Source organism: Schistocerca cancellata, chromosome 3, assembly GCF_023864275.1.
Source record: "Schistocerca cancellata isolate TAMUIC-IGC-003103 chromosome 3, iqSchCanc2.1, whole genome shotgun sequence".
Lineage (NCBI taxonomy): Eukaryota > Metazoa > Arthropoda > Insecta > Orthoptera > Acrididae > Schistocerca > Schistocerca cancellata.
This window is the reverse complement of record NC_064628.1, coordinates 872,177,785-872,200,377: the sequence shown is the minus strand read 5'-3', so window position 1 is coordinate 872,200,377 and position 22,593 is coordinate 872,177,785. Positions and strand designations below refer to the sequence as shown.

The following is a 22,593-nucleotide window of genomic DNA, read 5'->3' as shown; positions in this document are numbered from 1 at the left end:
AGCTCGCGCTATTCGTCCACGAGACTCAGAGGGCCATAGACACGGGTTCACAGGTAGATGCCGTGTTTCTTGACTTCCGCAAGGCGTTCGATACAGTTCCCCACAGTCGTTTATTGAACAAAGTAAGAGCATATGGACTATCAGACCAATTGTGTGATTGGATTGAGGAGTTCCTAGATAACAGGACGCAGCATGTTATTCTCAATGGAGAGAAGTCTTCCGAAGTAAGAGTAATTTCAGGTGTGCCGCAGGGGAGTGTCATAGGACCGTTGCTATTCACAATATACATAAATGACCTGGTGGATGACATCGGAAGTTCACTGAGGCTTTTTGCAGATGATGCTGTGGTGTATCGAGAGGTTGTAACAATGGAAAATTGTACTGAAATGCAGGAGGATCTGCAGCGAATTGACGCATGGTGCAGGGAATGGCAACTGAATCTCAATGTAGACAAGTGTAATGTGCTGCGAATACACAGAAAGATAGATCCTTTATCATTTAGCTACAAAATAGCAGGTCAGCAACTGGAAGCAGTTAATACCATAAATTATCTGGGAGTACGCATTAGGAGTGATTTAAAATGGAATGATCATATAATGTTGATTGTCGGTAAAGCAGATGCCAGACTGAGATTCATTGGAAGAATCCTAAGGAAATGCAATCCGAAAACAAAGGAAGTAGGTTACAGTACGCTTGTTCGCCCACTGCTTGAATACTGCTCAGCAGTGTGGGATCCGTACCAGATAGGGTTGATACAAGACATAGAGAAGATCCAACGGAGAGCAGCGCGCTTCGTTACAGGATCATTTAGTAATCGCGAAAGCGTTACGGAGATGATAGATAAACTCCAGTGGAAGACTCTGCAGGAGAGACGCTCAGTAGCTCGGTACGGGCTTTTGTCAAAGTTTCGAGAACATACCTTCACTGAAGAGTCAAGCAGTATATTGCTCCCTCCTACGTATATCTCGCGAAGAGACCATGAGGATAAGATCAGAGAGATTAGAGCCCACACAGAGGCATACCGACAATCCTTCTTTCCACGAACAATACGAGACTGGAATAGAAGGGAGAACCGATAGAGGTACTGAAGGTACCCTCCGCCACACACCGTCAGGTGGCTTGCGGAGTATGGATGTAGATGTAGATGTAGATGTAGATGTAGACTGTATGCTCTGCACAGATTTTTTTTGTTTTTCTTTAACTGAATTTTTATGTCATTCACAAATTGCAGCACCTTCTAAACTTTTCATGCTAATTAAGACCATAGAAGCATGGTCTTTTCTGAATGTACTTCTGACCAAAGACTGCTTCTGATAGCTGGAGTGCAAGGTTTTTGTTCGTAATGGTTTTTATGTTATTTGTTGATATCTTTATAGAAACTTTTATCCTCTAACACACATTTCTTTATATCTAACTGAAAAGGGAAATATAAATTTTCACATGTTTAGCTTCAAATTTTTTTTTAATATAACAAAATATTTACAGCCTCTATTTCAGTCCCCTGGGGTAACAAATGCATATTGCTTTTATTTCTTACAGAGTAGCCAAATTTTCATAGATATAGCTTTAAAAATACTGTCTTACTGAAATACTTTCATAAATCTTTTCATTCTCTGTTTCACACCCTCAAGAGAGAAATTTTGAATAGTCTCTTCTTAAATGATGCTTTCAGTAAAATCAACACCCTCTTCAAATTTCAAGCCTCTATCCCTAATGGTTTGGGCTGAGCAATGATGAATCAGTGAATCTGTCTGGCCCTATTTCATCCTCAGAGGGGTTGAATTTCTGAAAACAATGAAACATATATTTTTTTCATTTACATCCAAGAAACCAAATACCAAGTTTCAAAGGTTTAACTTTAAAAATAATTTCACACTGAAACAATGGAAAATTCTGGATGGAATAATGACAGTATTATGGCTTCAGCTGCCAGAGACTGTGTGTGTGTGTGTGTGTGTCTGTTTTCTTTTTTTTTACAAAGGTCATGTTGGCAGAAAGCTTATTGTGTGACAGTCCTTTTGATGTGCCTATCTGCGACTTAGCATCTCCGTTATATGGCGTATAGCAACTATTCTTTTCATAATAATATTATGAAAATTACAGATTGTTACTCATCATATGGTGAAAATTTTGAGTTGTAGACAGTTACAACAAAAAGAATGTTAAATAAGTAAGATTTTGGCCAAAAAAGCCTTCTTCTGAAGTAGAAAAAACACACACACACATTTCCAAGCAAATGTAACTCTCACATACATGACCACTGTCTCTGGCTGCCAGGGTATAAGTTGTTGTTAATATAGTTTTCCAGCTGTGGTTTCTATCTGTTAATGTATAACTTGACTCATTACACACCTCTATGTGGGTTTCTCCATGGTGGAGTTCATAAAACACAATATGTGAGTGCCCCAGAAGCCACAGCTTCACAGCACATAATATGATGTGGTGTGTGGAGGTCACACCTGTTGACAACAGTGCAACTTTCAGTATTGGCCCTCTGTTCAGCAGTTTCCAAATAGTTAATGATAGCACACTCTCCCACAGTCATTGACATTGCTATTGCTGTTGGCTACAGCACATGGGACTTATGTTTCATTAAATTTCACCAATCAGAACATATAAATTTTATACATAGTAGGCCTGTTCATGGAATGTACAGCAATATAATATGTAGTACTGTCCTGCATCTATTAACTGGTTAGTAAAAAGTATGAATTTTGTTCTCATTTGCACATCAGAAACCAATGGCCTTGTCACAGTGGTAACTTCAGTTCCTATCAGGTCATAGAAGATCAGCACTGTTTGGCTTGGCTAGCACTTCAATGGAGCTACTTAACTTAGAATTGGCATCTCCAGTAACGAAAACTGACAATGGCCAGGAAAGCAGTGTGTTGACCACATGCCTCATCAGTTCCGCACGCAGTATTGCCCATCAGCGGAGAATGACATGCAGTCGGTTGGTAACATAGGGCCTTCTGAGACCCGTTCAGACAGAGATATATAGCAGAAGTTATAGATTTGCAAAAGCACAGTAATATTTGTCAAGCCCATCCTGCACAACAACAACACCCACTCTCCCACCCACCTCCCACTGCCCCGACCACCACTTCCCTTTCAGACCATGTAATGTCACTTCCTTTATGACATCCAGGTTCTCATCACTCTGCCATTACACATTTATTGAACAGAGTTACCAGAAAGTTGGAACCATGCCTCTTCAGTTATAAACACTATTTTTGGATCCATACAATTTTGAGAAAACAATCATAGAAATTCATTTTCTTGATAGATTCTGCTTCCTTCAGCTGTTGCACTTTTATATGTTCTAAAATGAATGAGTGTAGTTGTTTTACTTTGATTGGTTATTTAATGACCTAGAAAGTAGTTTTTCAGTCGAATCTTTGAAACATGTCATAAAATTCACAAATTTTTCTTCATTAAAACAAATATGCTCCACTCTCCTTTTATCATCAACCGAGCATATTCTATATCACTTTTCCAATAATTTTTAAATGCAAGGCTTTGTAGGGACTGTGAAAATATGTGAACACATTTTCTGTATGCATTTTTCTTCATGTAAGACACTGCCAAATTCATTCTGTATGAGAATACTTCATTTTCTACCACTGAAGAGCTGCATTTAAAACCTCAAATTATCAAATTGAACCACCTCAAAACAAACAAAATATCTTAGTTTTACAGTACAAGTGTCACAGAAAAGACAAAGATGAAAACCCAACACTGGCAAGAAACAGTCCTGTAGGAGGAACATCCGCAACCAAGCATTAAACCAGAGGTTGAAAATGCCACTACAGTTGTAAGGTTCTTTTAAGACACCCATCTTTTAAGGACACCCATCTTCAGGTGTCATAACTTAGTGCTGTGGCTCCGAGTGCCGCGGTAGCACTCGCTGGTAGCACACTGCGTCTTTTATTCATCCACTGCAGCACTTGGAATCACAGCACCAAGTTATGGCACCCAAAGATGGGTTTATAGGATCCCAAAACCAGTCATCTCCTAAATAAAAGAACCTTACAACTGTAGCAGTATTTTCAACCTCCGGTACTGGCAAGAAAATCGTACTGTCGATATTTAAAACAGTTGTGATCCTTCATAAAATGTACACACTGCACTCATGTTCATCTGTGCAGCACATGAATTAATCAATCTCATAGTTTTAGCACTTGTCAGGAGCTCAAGAGATCCTTGACGATTGCTGCTCCAGCACACGATGTGGATATGGCATACACTAGAATACAACGTACTCTGTGGTCAGTGTTGGCATAATTTAGAAGTCTAAAAGCCTGCATTACTTCTATGTTACAGCCATAGCAGGTGTGGTCTTCTGGTGTACAATATATATTTATACTAATGCCATATGCTGGAGCAACAGTTATCCTGAAGTTCATGATAAGTGCTACTAATATTGTGTTTTCATGCAGGTGCTGCATTGAAGAACATGCTTATCAGGATATTTCATAATTTATAAGTTTTTAAATTTTTTCAGATCATTTTATGTTTGTTCACATGATCCTTACTGTACTTTTAATGGGATGGATCCACCTGAAGACAGAGTGAGTTTTCGCTCAGTAATGGAGTGTGTGAAGATTTGAAACTTTCTGGCAGATTAAAATTCTGTCCCAAACCAGGACTCGAAACTGGAATCTTTACCTTTCTTGGGCATGTGCTCTACCAACTGAGCTATCCACATCACAGCCAGCACAAACCATGATGACTGAAAGGTGAATCTTCCATGTTTGAGTTCCAATGCAGCACACAGTTTTAATCTGTTTTCAGGGCTCTCAGGAGTCCAGGTGGATGCAATCATTGAAGTCCCACAATATTTTGGTGAATAACCTTTCCACCATCATGAGGTGGGTCTGATGGAATGGTCGGTCTGTTCACTGTCAGTGTTATTTATGTCTGTTAGTCGGGCTTTGATTCCCTGCCTGATGGTCCAATTGCGGCCACCGACATTCTGATTGTGAATGCCGATGCTTCAATTGCGGGCACCGACCCAGGTCCACGTCATCCCTGGCATCACGCCTGGTGATGTAAGATGCAGAATTCCATGCAGTGTCCCCGGCAGCCATCATGGAAGGATCTTGTGTCTGCTTGAGGCATGACTCCTTCATGAGCCTAAGTAAGACCTTCCGTGCCTTGCTGAATTGAAAACCCTTGTCTCGGTTCATGAGATTGTCTGTTACACAAATTTCAATGGCCTCCTTGAAGATGCTGTCCCATTAGAAGCTGGTAGGGGCCAGAATCTTAGTCTCTTCATATTTCGCGTTGTGTCCAGTTTCCAAGCAGTGTTGTGTCGAACAATTTGTTGGGCTGACCTAGGTGCATGTGTCATTGATGTTCTTTGCAGCAGTCTTCAACTGTTCAGATTGTTTGACTGATGTAGGATTTGCTGCAACCACATGGAATATTATATACGCCCACTTTCTTGAGGCCAAATCCGTCTTTCACTGTCCCCAGTAAGGCATGTATCTTGGACGGTGGTCAAAAGAGTGTCTCAATTTTGTGTTGTTTTAGCAGTCTCCCAATTTTTGACCTCATGTTGCCTGCATATGGTAGAAAGGCAAGGCTTGGTTCCTCATCTTTACACTGTTCTTCACCTGGGTTTCTATTGTGTTTTGTGTAGTCTGAGGGCTGTCGCATCTGTCGATTGCTGTACCCGTTCCTGCAGAACTCATTTTCTAGGTGTTTAAGTTCTTTGTGTAGATTTGTTTGTCTGATATTGAGTATGCCCTGTGAACCAGTGTGCTGAGCATCGCATAGAGTTGTGCAGGATGGTGGCAACTTGAGGCTTATAAATATGAGTCCATATTTGGAGACTTGTAGTGCACGCTATGACCCAGTGTGCCATTTGATCTCCACTCTACAAGTACATCAAGAAAGAGTAATTTCCCTTCCTTCTCAATTTCTATGGTGAACCGTATGTTGTCATAGATGGACATCTGTAGATGATCAGGTCTATGGGGCCAGATGACAAACATGTCATCCACGTATCGGGAAAAATACACAGTTTTCCATTTGGCTGCTTGTAGTGCCTCCTCTTCGAAACTCTCCAGAAATTAGTGGGCTACCACTGGTGAGAGAGGGCTCCCCGTAGCCACACCTTTGGTTGCTCATATACTACAACAATGAGCAGACCAACCATTCCATCAGAACCACATGATGATGGTGGAAAGGTCTTCTTCTTCTTCTTCTTCTTCTGTCATGCAGGAGGTTTTCCCTCAGCCCATTGCAGCTACACCTGGTCCTTCCATCATTTTGCCGGTCTTCCAATGCATCATTTACCTTGCGGAGCACATTGTCAAAAATGTAGTGGTAATCTTGATTTGTCCATTCGTAACATATGGGATATCCATTTCTGTAGATATTTGTCAACCTTACGGTTTATATCAATAATATTTAATTCCTTCTGGATATCCATATTTCTTTTGTAGTCTAGGTTGGTGTAGCCTGCTATGTACCTGAGGAATTTCATTTCATCGCTTTGTAATCTTATTTTGAGGGAAACATTCCATGCGGGAAAAATATATCAAAAAACAAAGATGATGTAACTTACCAAACAAAAGCATTGGTATGTTGATAGGAGACAATAAAAAACACACACACAAATTTCAAGCTTTCACAACCCAAGGTTGCTTCATCAGGAAAGAGGGAAGGGGAGGGAAAGATGAAAGGATGTGGGTTTTAAGGTAGAGGGTAAGGAGTCATTCCAATCCCGGGAGTGGAAAGACTTACCTTAGGGGGAAAAAAGGACAGGTACACACACACACACACACACACACACACACACACACACACACACATCCATCTGCACATATACATTTCTGCCTGTGTCTGTACATTGATCACCCAGATCAAAAAGTCAGTATAAATTTGAAAACTTAATAAACCACGGAATAATGTAGATAGAGAGGTAAAAACTGACACACATTCTTGGAATGACATGGGGTTTTATTACAACAAAAAAAAAAAAAAAAAACAAAGTTCACAATATGTCCAACAGATGGGGCTGGACAGCAAAACGTCAGTGACTGCACATGACAATTGTGTATAAAAGGAGCTGTGATGAGAGAGAGAATCAGATGCGCCAGCAGTTGCAGCATGTTGATGTTACCTGAAAAGGCGCTTTTATTTTATTTATTTTATTTATTTACATGTCAAGTTCCATAGGACCAAATTGAGGAGCAAATCTCCAAGGTCATGGAACGTGTCAGTACATAAACTTACAACATAAAAGTAATAACAGATGAAAATAAATGTTCATGAACCTGCAAGAAAATCAGTCCATAAGTTTAAGCAAACGCTATCAGCTATACAATGAGAATCAGCTTAATTTTTCAAGGAACTCCTCGACAGAATAGAAGGAGTTACCCATGAGGAAACTCTTCAGTTTCGATTTGAAAGCACGTGGATTACTGCTAAGATTTTTGAATTCGAGTGGCAGCTTATTGAAAATGGATGCACCAGTATACTGCACACCGTTTTGCATGAGAGTTAAGGAAGTCCGATCCAAATGGAGGTTTGATTTCTGCTGAGTATTAACCAAGTGAAAGCTGCTTATTGTTGGAAATAAACTAATATTGGTAACAAGAAATGACAATAAGGAATATACATATTGAGAGGCCAATGTCAAAATACCCAGACTTGTGAACAGAGGTCGACAAGAGGTTCGTGAACTTACACCACTTATTGCCCGAGCCGACTGTTTCTGAGCCTTTTAGAATGGGAAGAGTTACCCCAAAACATAATACCATATGACTGACATAAGTGAATGAAAATAAGCAAAGTAGACTAATTTATGTGTCGAAGTATCGCTCACTTTCGATACCGTTCGAATAGTGAAAATGGCAGTATTAAGTATTTGAACAAGATCCTGAACGTGGGCTTTCCACGACAGCTAACTATCTATCTGAACACCTAGGAATTTGAACTGATCAGTTTCACTAATCATATGCCTGTTCTGTGAGATTAAAATGTCAGGTTTTGTTGAATTGTGTTAGAAACTGTAAAAACTGAGTCTTACTGTGATTTAAGGTTAGTTTATTTTCTACAAGCCATGAACTGAGGTCATGTACTGCACTACTTGAAACCGAGTCAATGTTGCACACAACATCCTTTACTACCAAGCTAGTGTCATCAGCAAACAGAAATATTTTAGAGTTACCCATAATACTAGAGGGCAGATCATTTATATAAATAAGAAACAGGAGCGGCCCCAACACTGATCCCTGTGGCACCCCCCACTTGACAGTACCCCACTCAGATCCCACAACACAGCCGTTATCCACATTGTGAATAATGACCTTTTGCTGCCTGTTGCTAAAGTAAGAGGTGAACCAATTGTGAGATACTCCCCTTATTCCGTAATGGTCCAACTTCTGGAGCAATATTGTGAGATCAACACAGTCAAATGCCTTTGTTAAATCAAAAAATACGCCAAGCGTTTGAAACTTTTTGTTTAGCCCATCCAGTACCTCACAGATCAAAGAGAATATAGCGTTTTCAGTTGTCAAACGACTTCTAAAGCCGAACCGTACATTTGATAGCAAATCGTGTGATATAAAATGATCAATTAACCTTGCATACACAGCCTTTTCGATAAATTTTTCAAATACTGATGGCATAGAAATAGTTCTAAAATTATCTACATTATCCCTTTCTCCCTTTTTATAAAGTGGCTTTACTACTTAGTACTTTAATCGCTCAGGAAACTGACCATTCCTAAAGGAAAAATTACAAATATGGCTAAATACAGGGCTAACATGTGCAGCACAGTACTTTAATATTCTACTAGACACTCCATCATAGTAGTAGTAGTAGTAGTAGTAGTAGTATATTCATCCAGAGACAATTTACATTGCATGGATTTCGTCAAAAAAATACATAGTATATATATACACACATATAGGGTGAACAATACTATACAAAATACAGATGTGCGTAGTAGACTACGTAACATCAGACCACATTGAAATAGCATGTACAACTTTGATTATTTACAACCATGAGAGTCCTTAGTCTTCAGTGATTTAATTATTGATTCAATTTCCCTCTTGTCTGTATCACAGAGGAGTATTTCAGACATCAATCTCGGAAAGGCATTTGCTAAGAAATTTATATGATTTCATGTAGAAACTAAATTTTTATTGAATTCACCAGCAATGCTCAGAAAATGGTTGTTAAATACTGTACATATATCTGTTTTATCAGTAACAGAAATATTATTACTGTGAACTGACTTTATATCATCAACCTTGTGCTGCTGACCAGACACTTCTTTCACAACTGACCATATGGCTTTAATTCTATCCTGTGAATTAGCTATTCTATTTGCATACCACATACTTTTTGCCTTGCTAATAACATTTTTAAGCACCTTACAATACTGTTTGTAATGGGTTACTGTAGCTTGATTGTGACTACTTCTAACATTTTGATATAATCCCTTCTTTGTTCTGCATAATATCCTTATCCCACTAGTCAGCCAACCAGGCTGTCATTACTGCTAGTACCCCATTTAGAATGTTCTAATGGAAAGCAACTCTCAAAGAGCATGAGAAAGGTGTTATGGAAAGCATTGTATTTATCATCTATATTATCGGCACTATAAACATCTTGCCACTCTTGTTCCTTGACAAGTTTTGAAAAACTCTCTATTGCTGTTCGATTAACTTTCCTACGTAGTTTGTAATTAAATATGACATTGGTTTGAGTACAAAAACCTTTTAGTGTTAAAATTTGTGCATCATGGTCTGAAAGGCCATTCACCCTTTTACTAACAGAATGCCCATCTAGTAATGAAGAATGAATAAAAATATTGTCTGTGACTATGCTGCTGATCCCCTGCACCCAAGTTGGAAAAAAACACAGTTTGCATCAGATCATATGAATTTAGGAGATCTACCAAAATCCTTTTTCTTACGCAATCATGTACAAAATTAATATTGAAGTCACCACATATAACTAATTTCTGGTACTTCCAACAAAGTGAATCAAGAACCCTCTCTAGCTTAAGCAAAAATGCTCTGAAGTCGGAGTTAGGGGACCTATAAACAACAGCAATTAGAAGTTTAGTTTCACTAAATTCAACTAATGCTGCACAACTTTCAAATATCTGTTGAGTGCAGTGTCGTGATATGTCTATGGACTCAAATGAAATACTGTTTTTTACATACAGAGCCCCTCCCCCACCCCACAAGGAACTCCTCGAGAAACAGCCAGCTAATCTGTAGCCTGAAAGGAAGCCTCTGAATTATCAAATTATTTAAGTGGTGCTCTGATATACCAATAATTTCAGAGTTAACATCTATTAGCAGTTCACTAACTTTATCTCTAATACCTCTTATATTTTAATGAAATATGCTAATTCCTTCTCTACTTGGAAGCATTACATCCTCTGGAGGTGAGCCCTTAGTTAGAGGCACTTCCTTTAAGCAGGTATACCTATCAGCTGACTTCAGTCTAAAAAAGGTGCAGCTCTAACACCAACTACTACAGGAATTTTCCCATGAGTGATACCACTACCACCACCACCACCCACTACACTGTCACCTATAAACTTAGCCAGCCTCCCCTTCCCATACCTATTGAGGTGCAGGCCATGCCTAGTGAAACCCCATCTACTGAGATGTGATCCAAGCCCTCCACCATCAGTGCCCTCCCCAGCCCCACATTAACGTGCCTAACAGCCGCATTAAGGTGAGGCCGATCATGATGCTGAAATTTTAGTGAAGCTGTATTATCAGAATGGGGAATGTGCTAGTTTAGCATTACAATCCTATTGCCATAGGAAGGGGATTCGAATGGGTAAAGGTCCATTGACAAATGCAGCTGTGGCAAGAATGATTTCAAAGTTCGAAATCATGGGTTGTTTAGATGATAGACCCCATAGTGGCCGACCGAGCACAAGGCGTAATGCTGCTGAGACAGTTTCAGAAGAAATGGAGACTGTAGCGGGTTCGTCATGCACGGGAAAGTCAGCGCTTATGCAGTCGCGTACAAAATCCATCAGCATCATGAACTGTTACATGGCGATTTAGTGAAGTGGAGGGCATTTGTGGTGTGGGCATTTCAAAATATAGCGGAAGATGATAATTGGTTGAGTAACATGTTATGGACTAACAAAGCTCATTTCACGCTCTGAGGGTCTGTCAATGCCCACAACTGCAGAATTTGGGCTACCGAAAATGGGTTTGTATTTACCACATCTACCGTTATCAGGCCTTTTTTCTTGGAGGAAATGTGTGATTTTGGTTTTGTAACTGCTACCATGATGGGTGAGAGGTATGCCGATATGTTACAGAATCGCGTCATCCCCAGCCTGGCTGATAAACACCTGCTGGAACGTACAATGTTTATGCAGGATGGCGCTCCACCCCACATTGCTAGACATGTGAAAGATCCCTTGCGCATGTCATTTGGTGACGATCATGTGCTCAGCCACCACTTTCGTCATGCTTGGTCTCCCAGGTCCCCAGACCTCAGTCCATGCAGTTATTGGCTTTGGGGCTACCTGAAGTCGCAAGTGTATCATGATCGGCCGACATCTCTAGGGATGCTGAAAGACAACATCCAATGCCAATGCCTCACCATAACTCCGGACATGCTTTACAGTGCTGTTCACAACATTATTACTCGACTACATCTATTGTTGAGGAACGATGGTGGACATATTGATCATTTCCTGTAAAGAACATCATCTTTGCTTTTTCTTACATTGTTATGCTAATTATTACTATTCTGATTAGATGAAGCGCCATTTGTTGGACATTTTTTGAATTTTTGTATTTTTTTGGTTCTAATCAAACCCCATGTCATTCCAAGCATGTGTGTCAATGTGTAGCTCTCTATCTACATTATTCCGTGATTTATTTAGTTTTCAAATTTATACTGACTTTTTGATCACCAGGTATATATAGGCAACAGGATTATAGAGAAAGTAGATACATTCAAATTTCTAGGAACCCTGCTGCCATACAAGGGAGACCTAGATCTAAAAGACCAAACAGAAATTTAACTACTTAAATGGCACTATCAGAAGAGCCCTCCAACATAATTTAAGAACAGAAATATATCTAAAATTTTATAAAGTTGTGTCAGTACCAAAATTACTATATGGAAGTGAATCTTGGGTAATAGCAGAAATGTTATTCACTGAAATATTGTGGGACTTCAATGGTTGCATCTGGCAAGACACCCGAGAGCCCTGGAAACAACACATATGCCGGGAAAGCCTCGGATCACATATCAGTTTTAATCTGTTTGGAAGTTTCGAATCAGCACACACTCCGTTGCAGAGTGGAAATTCATTCTGGGAAGAATCCTGTAGGCTCTGTTTAAGTCAATTGTCTGTAATATCTTTTCTTCCAGGAGTGCTAACCCTGCAAGACATGTGAAAGAAATTCAGTGAAGTTTGAAACACAGGAGGAGAGGTACTGTGGGAGATATAGGTGTAAGGGCAGGTCATAGGTCACACCTCGTATGACTCACTTGGTAGAGCACTTGACCACTAATGACAAAGGTCCTTGGTTTGTGTCCCTGTCCAGCTCATAGTTTTAATTTGCTGTAATGTTTCAGCATCTGATTTACCTAAAATCAGTACCTCATAACAAAATTTTGCAGTCTATATTGTTTCTAATAAATTTAATTTGCATCTATTGTTTACTTGCCAGAATTGCGATGCTTACAAACTGTAGCCTATGTTGGGCTAATGTTCAATGTTTGAAATTAGTACAATGAGTGCTTTTTGCTTTAAAAATAATTAATCATACAGATTTTCATCAGTGACATTCATAAGAGTTCACAATTAGGCAGAATTGTTTTATAGTCAGAGCTCATTTGTCGGAGCCAATTTTTCAGTTACTGAACCATACGCCTGCATGTTCCACATTCCAGGGAGATACAGAACTTTCCTCTTCAGTGTTTGGTTGCATTATATATTACAGTATTTGAAAGCATTTTTCATCACAATTTTTCATTTGCTAAATACATCATGTATATGTACCATTTTAACCTTATTAGTTTTTCATTTTAGTAGCCTACTTTGAAAGCTTTCTGTTGGTCTGACAAATTGTACCATTTAGGATTAAAGTTGTTGTTGTTGTTCTGGTCTTCAGTCAAGGGACTGGACTGATGCAGCTCTCCGTGCTACTCTATCCAGTGCAGGCCTCTTCATCTCTGAATAACTATTGCAACCTACATCCTCCTGAGTCTGCTTGGAGTATTCATCTCTTGGTCTCCCTCTACGATTTTTACCCTCCATGCTTCCCTCAAATACTAAATTGGTGATCCCTTAATGGCTCAGAATGTGTCCTACCAATCGATCCCTTGATCCCTTTTTCTAGTCAAGTTGTGCCACAAATTACTCTTCTCCCTAATTCTATTCAGTGACCCATCTAATCTTCAGCATTCTTCCATAGCACCACATATCGAAAGCTTCTATTCTCTTCTTGTCTAAACTATTTATCATCCATGTTTCACTTCCACACATGGCTACACTCCATACAAATACTTCCAGAAAAGACTTCCTAACACTTAAATCAATACTTGATGTTAACAGATTTCTCTTCTTTATTAATGCTGGGTAACAGCTTTGTAGGTTACCCAGGATCCCATTCCCTCCATCCAGACTGAGCTGCAAAAAATCCTAAAAATCCAAGGTCCCTCACAAGGCCTCACAACGGCTTCCATAGACTTACTCATTCCACCTGAGCCACATACCCCTACCTTCTACCTATTACCCAAAATCCACAAAGAGAACTATCCTGGCCGTCCCATTGTAGCAGGCTTCAAAGCCCCAACCGAACGTATCTCAGCTCTGGTAAACCAGCACCTCCAACCTATCACCCGCAGACTCCCATCCTACATCAAAGACACAAACCACTTCCTAGAATGCCTCAAATCCATTCCCACTCCTCTCCCACCTGAAACCTTTCTTGTCACCATATATGCTACATCCCTTTACACAAACATCCCACATACCCATGGTCTCTCTGCCCTTGAGCACTACCTCTCCCAACGCCCACCCGAAGATCTTCCAAAAACCTCGTTCCTTATCACACTTACCAACTTCATCCTCACCCATAACTACTTCACTTTTGAAGGCCAGACCTACAAACAAATCAGGGGAACGGCCATGGGAACCAGGATGGCACCGTCCTATGCCAACCTCTTCATGGGCCGCATGGAGGAGGCTTTCCTGAAGACCCAACAGCTGCTTCCCCTGGCCTGGTATAGGTTTATAGATGACATCTTTGTGGTCTGGACTCATGGTGAAGAAACACTCCTTAATTTCCTCCATAACCTCAACTCCTTTTCGAATCTGAATTTCACCTGGTCCTTCTCCAAAACCCAAGCCACCTTCCTGGATGTTGACCTTCATCTTGTTGAAGCTCACATCCACACCTCTGTCCATATCAAACCCACAAACAAACAACAGTACCTTCACTTCGATAGCTGCCATCCATTCCACATCAAACGCTCCCTTCCCTACAGCCTAGGTATTCGTGGCAAACGCATCTGCTCCAGTGATGAATCCCTCAACAATTACACCAATAACCTGACCAGTGCTTTCCTCTCCCGCAACTATCCTGCAGACCTTGTCCACAAACAGATCTCCCGAGCAATACATTCCTCCCCGTCCAACAACAATGTTCCTACCCCCAGACCACACAGAAGCATCCCCCTTGTCACCCAATATTATCCTGGCCTCGAAAACATCAACAAATTACTCCGCCAGGGATATGACTTTCTCAAGTCAACCCCTGAAATGAGATCATCCCTTGACAAAATTCTCCCCACACCACCCAGAGTTGCCTTTTGTCACCCCCCTAACCTCCGTAACATCCTTGTTAAACCCTACAATATTCCCAGACTACCTTCTCTACCCAGCGGTTCCTACCCCTGTAACCGACCCCGCTGCAAAACCTGCCCCATGCATCCCCCCACAACCACCTACTCCAGCCCCGCTACTGGTAAAACATACACAATTCAAGGCAGGGCCACGTGTGAAACTACACATGTCATTTATCAACTGACATGCCTGCACTGCACAGCCTTTTGCATCGGCATGACAACAACTAAACTGGCTGAGCGCATGAACGGACACAGACGAACTGTCCGCCTAGGAGATGCCCAATACCCAGTAGCGGAGCATGCCGTCCAGCATAATTCTAGGGACCTAGGAACCTGCTACACCGTATGTGCCATTTGGCTTCTCCCACCCAACACCAGTCCCTCTGAACTGCGGAGATGGGAACTTGCACTTCAACACATCCTTTCATCCCGCCATCCCCCTCGACTGAACCTACGTTAAACAACCTCACTCCCATTTACTCTTCAGTCTTCTCCTCTTTCCCTTTCCTCTTTAGCCATTCACGCATCTTTTCATCCTACATAGTTGTGTTTATCTTTATACTATATACCTCTTTACTTCTGTATGCATCCTCTTTGGTTTGAAGCTGGCACTGTACTTACAGTAGAATATCTTTGGCTTCCCTCTGACAACCATGCCTCCATCCTTGCTACCCTCCCTATTTTCCTTTCCCTATTGCTTCATAGCCTGGGTTGTGAGTAACTGAATCTCCTTTCCCTTCTTCCCTTTCTTTCCCCTCTCTCCTCCCTGATGAAGGAACATTTGTTCCGAAAGCTAGGAATGTAAATTTTCGGTTCTGTTTTATGTGTATCTATCGGCTGTACTGAGCTGAGGTAAGTACTGGCCAGCCCCTCTATCTCTTTGTTAGTATGAATTCTACTTTTCCACTTTACACACAGAGGAATTCACCAGAGAAGGCATACCTGTATAAGCTGCTCACATAGCCCTTTAATAATATTTATAACAATATTAGTAGTTTATAAAATATGAATTAATATTTGCTTTGTCTTATACTGTGATAACCACTGGAAGTGTTGCAACAGAATCAGCTGCTCACATAGCACTGTAACAATATGGATAATGACATATGCACATATTTTTTCTTCTTGCAGCAAATGTTAAATTCACACTGCTCAGCTGTATGTTAATGTTTTTAAAAAGTAGAAGTTAGAGTTAAATCACAGGCTAACACTTCAGAATACTAACATGTAACCAAATTGAAACCTTCATCAGGACTAGACCCAGCAGGGCCTGGATATGATGATGACCTCAAGCCAGGCAATGACAGTATGCTGGACAAAGGCGATGCAGAGTTTGTCCAGATCATCCATACAAACACTGCTGTTCTAGGATACGAACTTGTCCTGGGAGATGCAGACTTCTTTCCAAATGGAGGTTCTAAGCAAGCAGGATGTGGTGGTGACTGGCTTGGTGAGTTTTTTGCGCACAACATTTTACTTTTAACTTATATTATTGGTTGTGTTTCCTAAAACATTGAGAATGGAAGAAAGAAAGTGGGAAGGAACAGAGAAAAGGAGAGAACTCATCTCTCTTCTTTCCTATGTTCCCCTCCTTTTTGCCATCCTGGAATCTGTCATTATCAAAATTTGCAATTATTATGTTTGCTAGATTCAGTTGCCACTGACTGTTACCAATCCACAATATTCAGAGGCAAAAAGAATGTGTAATATTTTTGTGAGTGGTGTATGAGACTGATTAGATAGATAGGAGTGTAATATATAACAGACAAACAGATTTTATCACATCATACACTTTGAAAAAGAAATAGGTTTTAATGTGCTAGAAACATAAATCCCTCTATCAGACAGAATTGTGATTTTCCTATTGATAAATGTTACCCTTGGATTTGTATCTACAGTTGACTGGTTTATCAGGGTTCCATACACTGAAGCAGAAAGAAAGGTTAGTACATTGTTTATAGCCTGCCCAACTAGCCGCGTGGTCTAATTCGCTGCTTCCTGAGTGGGAAGGCGTGCCTGTCCTTGGCACAAATCCATCCAGTGGATTAGTGTCGAGGTCCAGTGTGCCAGCCAGCCTGTGGATGGTTTTTAAGGCAGTTTTCCATCTACCTCGGCGAATACGGACTGGTTTCCCTTATTCCGCCTCAGTTACACTGTGTCTGTGATTGCTGTGCAAACAACATTTCCATGTATGCGTGAACCATAATTACTCTACCATGCAAACATTTGGGGTTACACTCATGTAATATGAGATGTTCCTGGAGAGTCCACTGGGGGCTGAACCGCACAATAACGCTGGGTTCGGTGTGGGGCGGCAGTGGGATGGATGGACTGCTGTGGCCTGTTGTGGGGTTGTAGAAAACAAAACTTCACAGCTGAACATTGTTCATTCAAACATCACATCGGGACGAAGCCTCTCCTTCATTTCTAGGTTCCTGGTTTAATACATACACACATTGTGAATCAGTTAGTAGCAGAAGTTATGAAAGCAGACTGCGTACATTAAATTCAGGTGAGATAATTTAAATGGTGAAACAGATGGTATGGGACACCTTAGTTTTGCCACTGTGCAAGCTGTGATAAGAAATAAGTCTCCTCAGTTGTAAAAAAATGTTGGTAACTGATCCACCATTAACTAACGTCTCGTTAGTGAAATGCTAATTCATTTATTATTGACGAATTTGTACCAATAAATTATGAATTAGTAGAACATACACATGATTTCTATTTGTATGTATGGTTTTGCACTGAATTCTTGAAAAAAAGTATATTTCTATTTTTGATTGAGTCTTTCTACGTTATGAATTTGTATACAAGAAATTCAAATCATCTGAGATACAAGTCAGAAATTCAAGCTACTTGTGAGATTGTTTGGGCAGGGCTCAGTATCAAGGATGGGTACATATTTATAGTTGAAACCTTCTACTGGCTACAAGACTCACATCAGATTTAACCGTGAACTTTATAGAAAACCCAAGTACATTAGTGTGAAGGTTTCTCTATCATACTGTCATCAGTCAAGGAGATTTTAATTATCCAGCAATCAGTTGTATGACTGCAGTTTTATGAGTGGTCAACCTGGCAAGATATCTTGCAAAATAATACTAAACTCTTTCTCCGAAAACTGCAGGGAACACATTGTTTATAAGCATACATTTGATGGATATGTATTAGATCTGATTGTAACAACTGAGGTCATCCACACTGAAACTGATGTCAGTGACCGTGAGGCAGTTGAAGCAATAATCTTTACAGATCAAATACAAAGGGCAACTAAATAATTAGAAATGATAACATGTAGAATAAGTATCACAGTGGAATGTCATGTAGAATTTAAGTTATTTAAGAGTAAAGGTAGAAACTGTCCAAACAGTTGAGGCATTGAGTCTTCAACAGGCAGTTCCATGACTTGAATGGGGTTATGGGTTTTGTCAGGTGTGTATATGTGAGGAGAAAGAGGAGGGAGGGACAGAGGTTGGGGAAGACTGGTTGATGACTGGGATGGTGGGCAGGTGAGTGGGGTGGGGGTGGGGGGGTAACAAGTGTCTGGTACAGTAAAACAACAGGGAAAGTTGGCATGTGCAACATATAGGAATGGGTACCAGTACTGGTGAATTTGAATAGTGTATAGTGGCAGTGACATGATTGGCATGGAAGGCTGGATTGGGAGAGAATGCTGGTGTATAAAAATACAATTAATTTGGAGAGAGATAAAGGTGTGATGATAGTATAGTACTCAGTAGCACCTTTCAACTGGTAAGGTTTTTTTTCTTTTATACAAACATCATGCAGGACACGACAGTAGATATTGTTTTAAACCTTCTGTAGCAGTAATTTGAAATGATTAGTCTTGAAAGTTCTCTTCCTATTAATGAAAACTACCTCTTCTCTCATGTAGCATGAAAATGCTGATGATGAGTGGCAATTGTCTTCCTGAGGATTATTCCTGTGCATCCAAAGATTTGCTGCAATGGTTCATGGTGTGCATAGAGGGGAATGGGTGTACTGGAAGCTTGTAGAAATAAAATACTTTTCTTCCACTAATAATCCACTTTTTAATTGTTAGACACATAGAGAGCAAACATATGTCAACACACCATGGCAGACAAGAACAGAAGAGTTATATTACAAAAATTAAAACAAGAAAGATGTTGTAAAAATCTGAAGGTATGTCATTTTTAATTCTTCCACCACCCTCTCGGTTTACATTAATACAGCACAACAAGAATTATTGTACCTTTGGTGCATTCAATTGGTGCCTGCATGAATGAATATATCTCATTTGTCTATGCAGATAAACCTTGTAACTACTTACACACATGGTGTTGGTGCAGGGTAAGTAAAACTACTGTCCTGGGTCAGGTTGGAGGTGGGAGTAGAACAGGGTGGGAGCAGAGGTTGATGCCAGGAAGATAATTGGAGAAAAAGATGTGTTGCAAGGACAACTCCTGTCTATGTAGCTGAGAGAAGCAGGTGTTTGGAGTAAGGGCTCAAGTGCCATAAGCTGCAAAGCACCCACTGAAATCTAGCATGTTGCACTCAACAACATGATCTGTATTGGGTGGTCAGGTTTGTTCTTTACCACAATGTGACAGTGAGTATTCACTCAGTGGACAGTGTGTTGGTGCTCATGCTCACATGAAATACCATTCAGAATTTATGCAGAGATGCGACTGCTTTCATAGGTGACCCTGCCTCTGATGGGATAACATAAGTCTGCAGTGAGACTGGTGTAGGATGGGCTGGGTTGGCACATTAAACATGTCATGCATCTGGGTCTTCCATGTTGTATTACTTGTCATGCATCTGGGTCTTCCATGTTGTATTACCCATGCAACATGGAGTTGGGAGGGAGTGTGGCATAAGGATGGACCACAGTTTTGAAAAATTGGGTAGGCAGTTGACTATTTCCTTAGGAGGGGTGAGAATGATGATACATTGGACATCCCTCATTTCTGGGCACAATAATAAATTAGCGAAGCACTGGCAAAGGATATGGTTCAGTTGTTCAAATTCAGGATTTTATTGTATGATTAGGAGGTTCTCCTCTGCAGCTGGTTCTTGGGAGTGATGAGAGGCTTAGGGATGTGTGAGAATGTAACATGAGAAACCTGTCTGCAGACTAGGTTTGGTTGATAGTGCTTGGCTGTTAAGGTCATAATGAGACCTTCAGCATGCTAGCCAGAGGAATTCTGGGCACTGCAGATGTGCCATCCACAGGTGACCAGACTGTATGGTAGTGCTTGTTTGGTGTGGAAGGGATGACAGCAGTCTAAATGTTGATGGTTAGTGGTCTTGATAAGGATAATGGTATGGACAGAGCAATCAGAGAGATGCAGGTCAGTGTCCCAGATAGTGGCACTTCGGTCAGGGGAAGACCAGATGAAGTTCATGGGAGATAAGGTGTTGAGACTGTTGAGGTAGGAGACTGATGACCTCCAATGTTAAGTCCCATAGTGCTCAGAGCCAACTGTGGAGGTATGAGGATAGAGTGTTGTTCTGCTACATACTGGAATAACATTTTTTCCTCAGAGCTTCCAAATGTGTGTTGAAAGGTACAAAGATGAATGCCTTTGAGTCTTTTATGCAGCAAACAAAGACATGAAGATGCCACCATCACTAACATTACCAATGAAGCCTGTCTTTGGTGGAAAACCTGAGGGGCAAATCCAAACAGAAACCTTTTAAGTTATTCTGTAGATTCTTATACTGTTTCATTTAATATTAACTAAAAGCATAATGTTTTACTGTAGACTAAAAAGATTAATACCAAGATTTTTAAAATATTCTGAACCTCAGAAGGATCTAAAACATTAATGTAAATAAGTAGACTGAAAGACAATGAATGAGAGCATTTCTTGGTGGGGGTAAGAGTGGTGAAAGACAGAATAGTGCACCCCTTGTGAGACAGAAGCAGGGAGAAGGTTACTGGAAGTGGAAGCTCTAAGGTGTATGAATGAGCCTCGAGACACCTGGTGCAGCCATCAAGGGTCTATGGCTCAGCACAGGATATTACCCCGACTCTGTATGACAGTACCATTGGACATAATGCTTCCACTGCCATTTTGGAGACTCTCTTCAGAATTACAGGCTATGTCTGCTTCTAATGTTGAAGTTGCATGAGTTCTTGGGTCAGAAGTACAGGTGGCTGCCATTGGTTATGCCTTATAAAGGTGGGACAGCCACCATGTTGTGGAATGGCTCCTGTAGATTCAAAGCCTCGCTAAAGAACTTTTTACTAACATTAATGCTTTAGTGATGGTTCAGAATGGCTTTTACATAAATTATCTTATTTGCTGGGAATACATGAATCATAAGACATATTTGAACCACTGAATTTTTATCCTCTTATACATTGTATGCTACTGATTCTGTCAATTATATTCATTCTTCCGAAACATGTGAGGAATGATATCAGAATAGATTGGAAGACACCTGATGTCATCATACCAAAATCAATGTTGTGAAGACATCACAAGTAAATGAACTTTCTGTCTACCTAGAATTATGACCATATTAATTGCAAACAGACTTAATTGTCTAATGTTGCTGTTGTGACTAGTTCCTGGAGCCTTAAATGCTAATTTATTTCAGTAGTATTTCAACAGTAAAATTATTAAGAACTGTTATTTGTCATTTCATCACTGATAAGTGGTCTTGGCTTCTTCCATGAAGTAAAGAGTAGTGTTCCGGCATTGTTCGCCAGTGTATTATGTTCAGACCTCATGTTGATCTGGAGTAGTGGTATTTTTACTTTGCAATGAATCTGCTATGACTGAATGTGTGGGAGAGTGGGGGAAGGCTGCAGAGAGTGAAAGTGAAGAACACTGTGGCCTGGCCTATTACCAGGATCAAAGAGTTTTTGCTACGGTGTGTGCAACCCTCAGTGCAGTGGTAAAAGCGATTTGTCTACTTAGAGCTAGCTTTTCTGCTGTCAATATCTTTTGCTTTGAACATGAAACTGTTAGAATATTGAATCTGACTAAATACAGTAACTAAAACAAAGTCAAATAGCCATAAAATTGCTGTAAACTGAAGAAAAGATAGTTTTGTGACAACTAGCAATAAGTGTAGTATAGTTCGTTATTGTAACATCCCAAATGTTAGTGGATATTAAGAGCATCTCGGCTCTAGCTGCAGACCCTGTAAGTACCTTCAATGAGCCTGAACCACACCAGGGGATTTGGGGTTTCGGAAAACTAGGAAGGTTTTTTCTTTTTGGCCTATAAACAGGTTGGCACAGGATAATGTCATGTGGGTGTTCATATCTATGCCATACATTTGTTTGTTTATCTTCAACTTGAAGAAGAAGTAGTTTTGAGAGGATGCAATTACTTAGATGTACAAGGAATAGGTTTTGGAATTGGATGGATGTTGGGAAGGTAGTGTTTGATAGTGAAAGGCCGGGTGTTCGGGGGATGTTGATGTATGGGGAGGTAGTGCAACAGTGGCAAGTAGTGACCCATGTGGTACTGGAATGGGGATGATTGAGAGTCAGGTGACACAGATGCATGACACTGTTTTTAACAAAGTCACCAAGTTTCTGGAAACAATGGTCAGAACCTTCTACCAATCATTCAATTCCTCTATGATAGAGCCATTCGAGAACTGCTGTGTGAATGTCATCATCATCTGAAAATCTGCCGGGAGATTGTCATCTGTGGTTGATGTCAGTGGCTTTCCTTTCTGATCAGGATTACCCATGAAACTTCCTGGCAGATT

General features: G+C 40.4%; 1 protein-coding gene across 1 annotated transcript in view; it reads left to right on the top strand.

Moving 5' to 3' along the window:
- LOC126175943 (phospholipase A1-like) overlaps positions 1 to 22,593 on the top strand; it is a 122,183-nt gene that overhangs the window by 67,008 nt on the left and 32,582 nt on the right. The window contains exon 5 of the mRNA XM_049923020.1: positions 16,124 to 16,321. Within this exon, the coding sequence (XP_049778977.1) occupies positions 16,124 to 16,321 (198 nt within the window). The remainder of the gene's footprint in view (positions 1 to 16,123; positions 16,322 to 22,593) is intronic.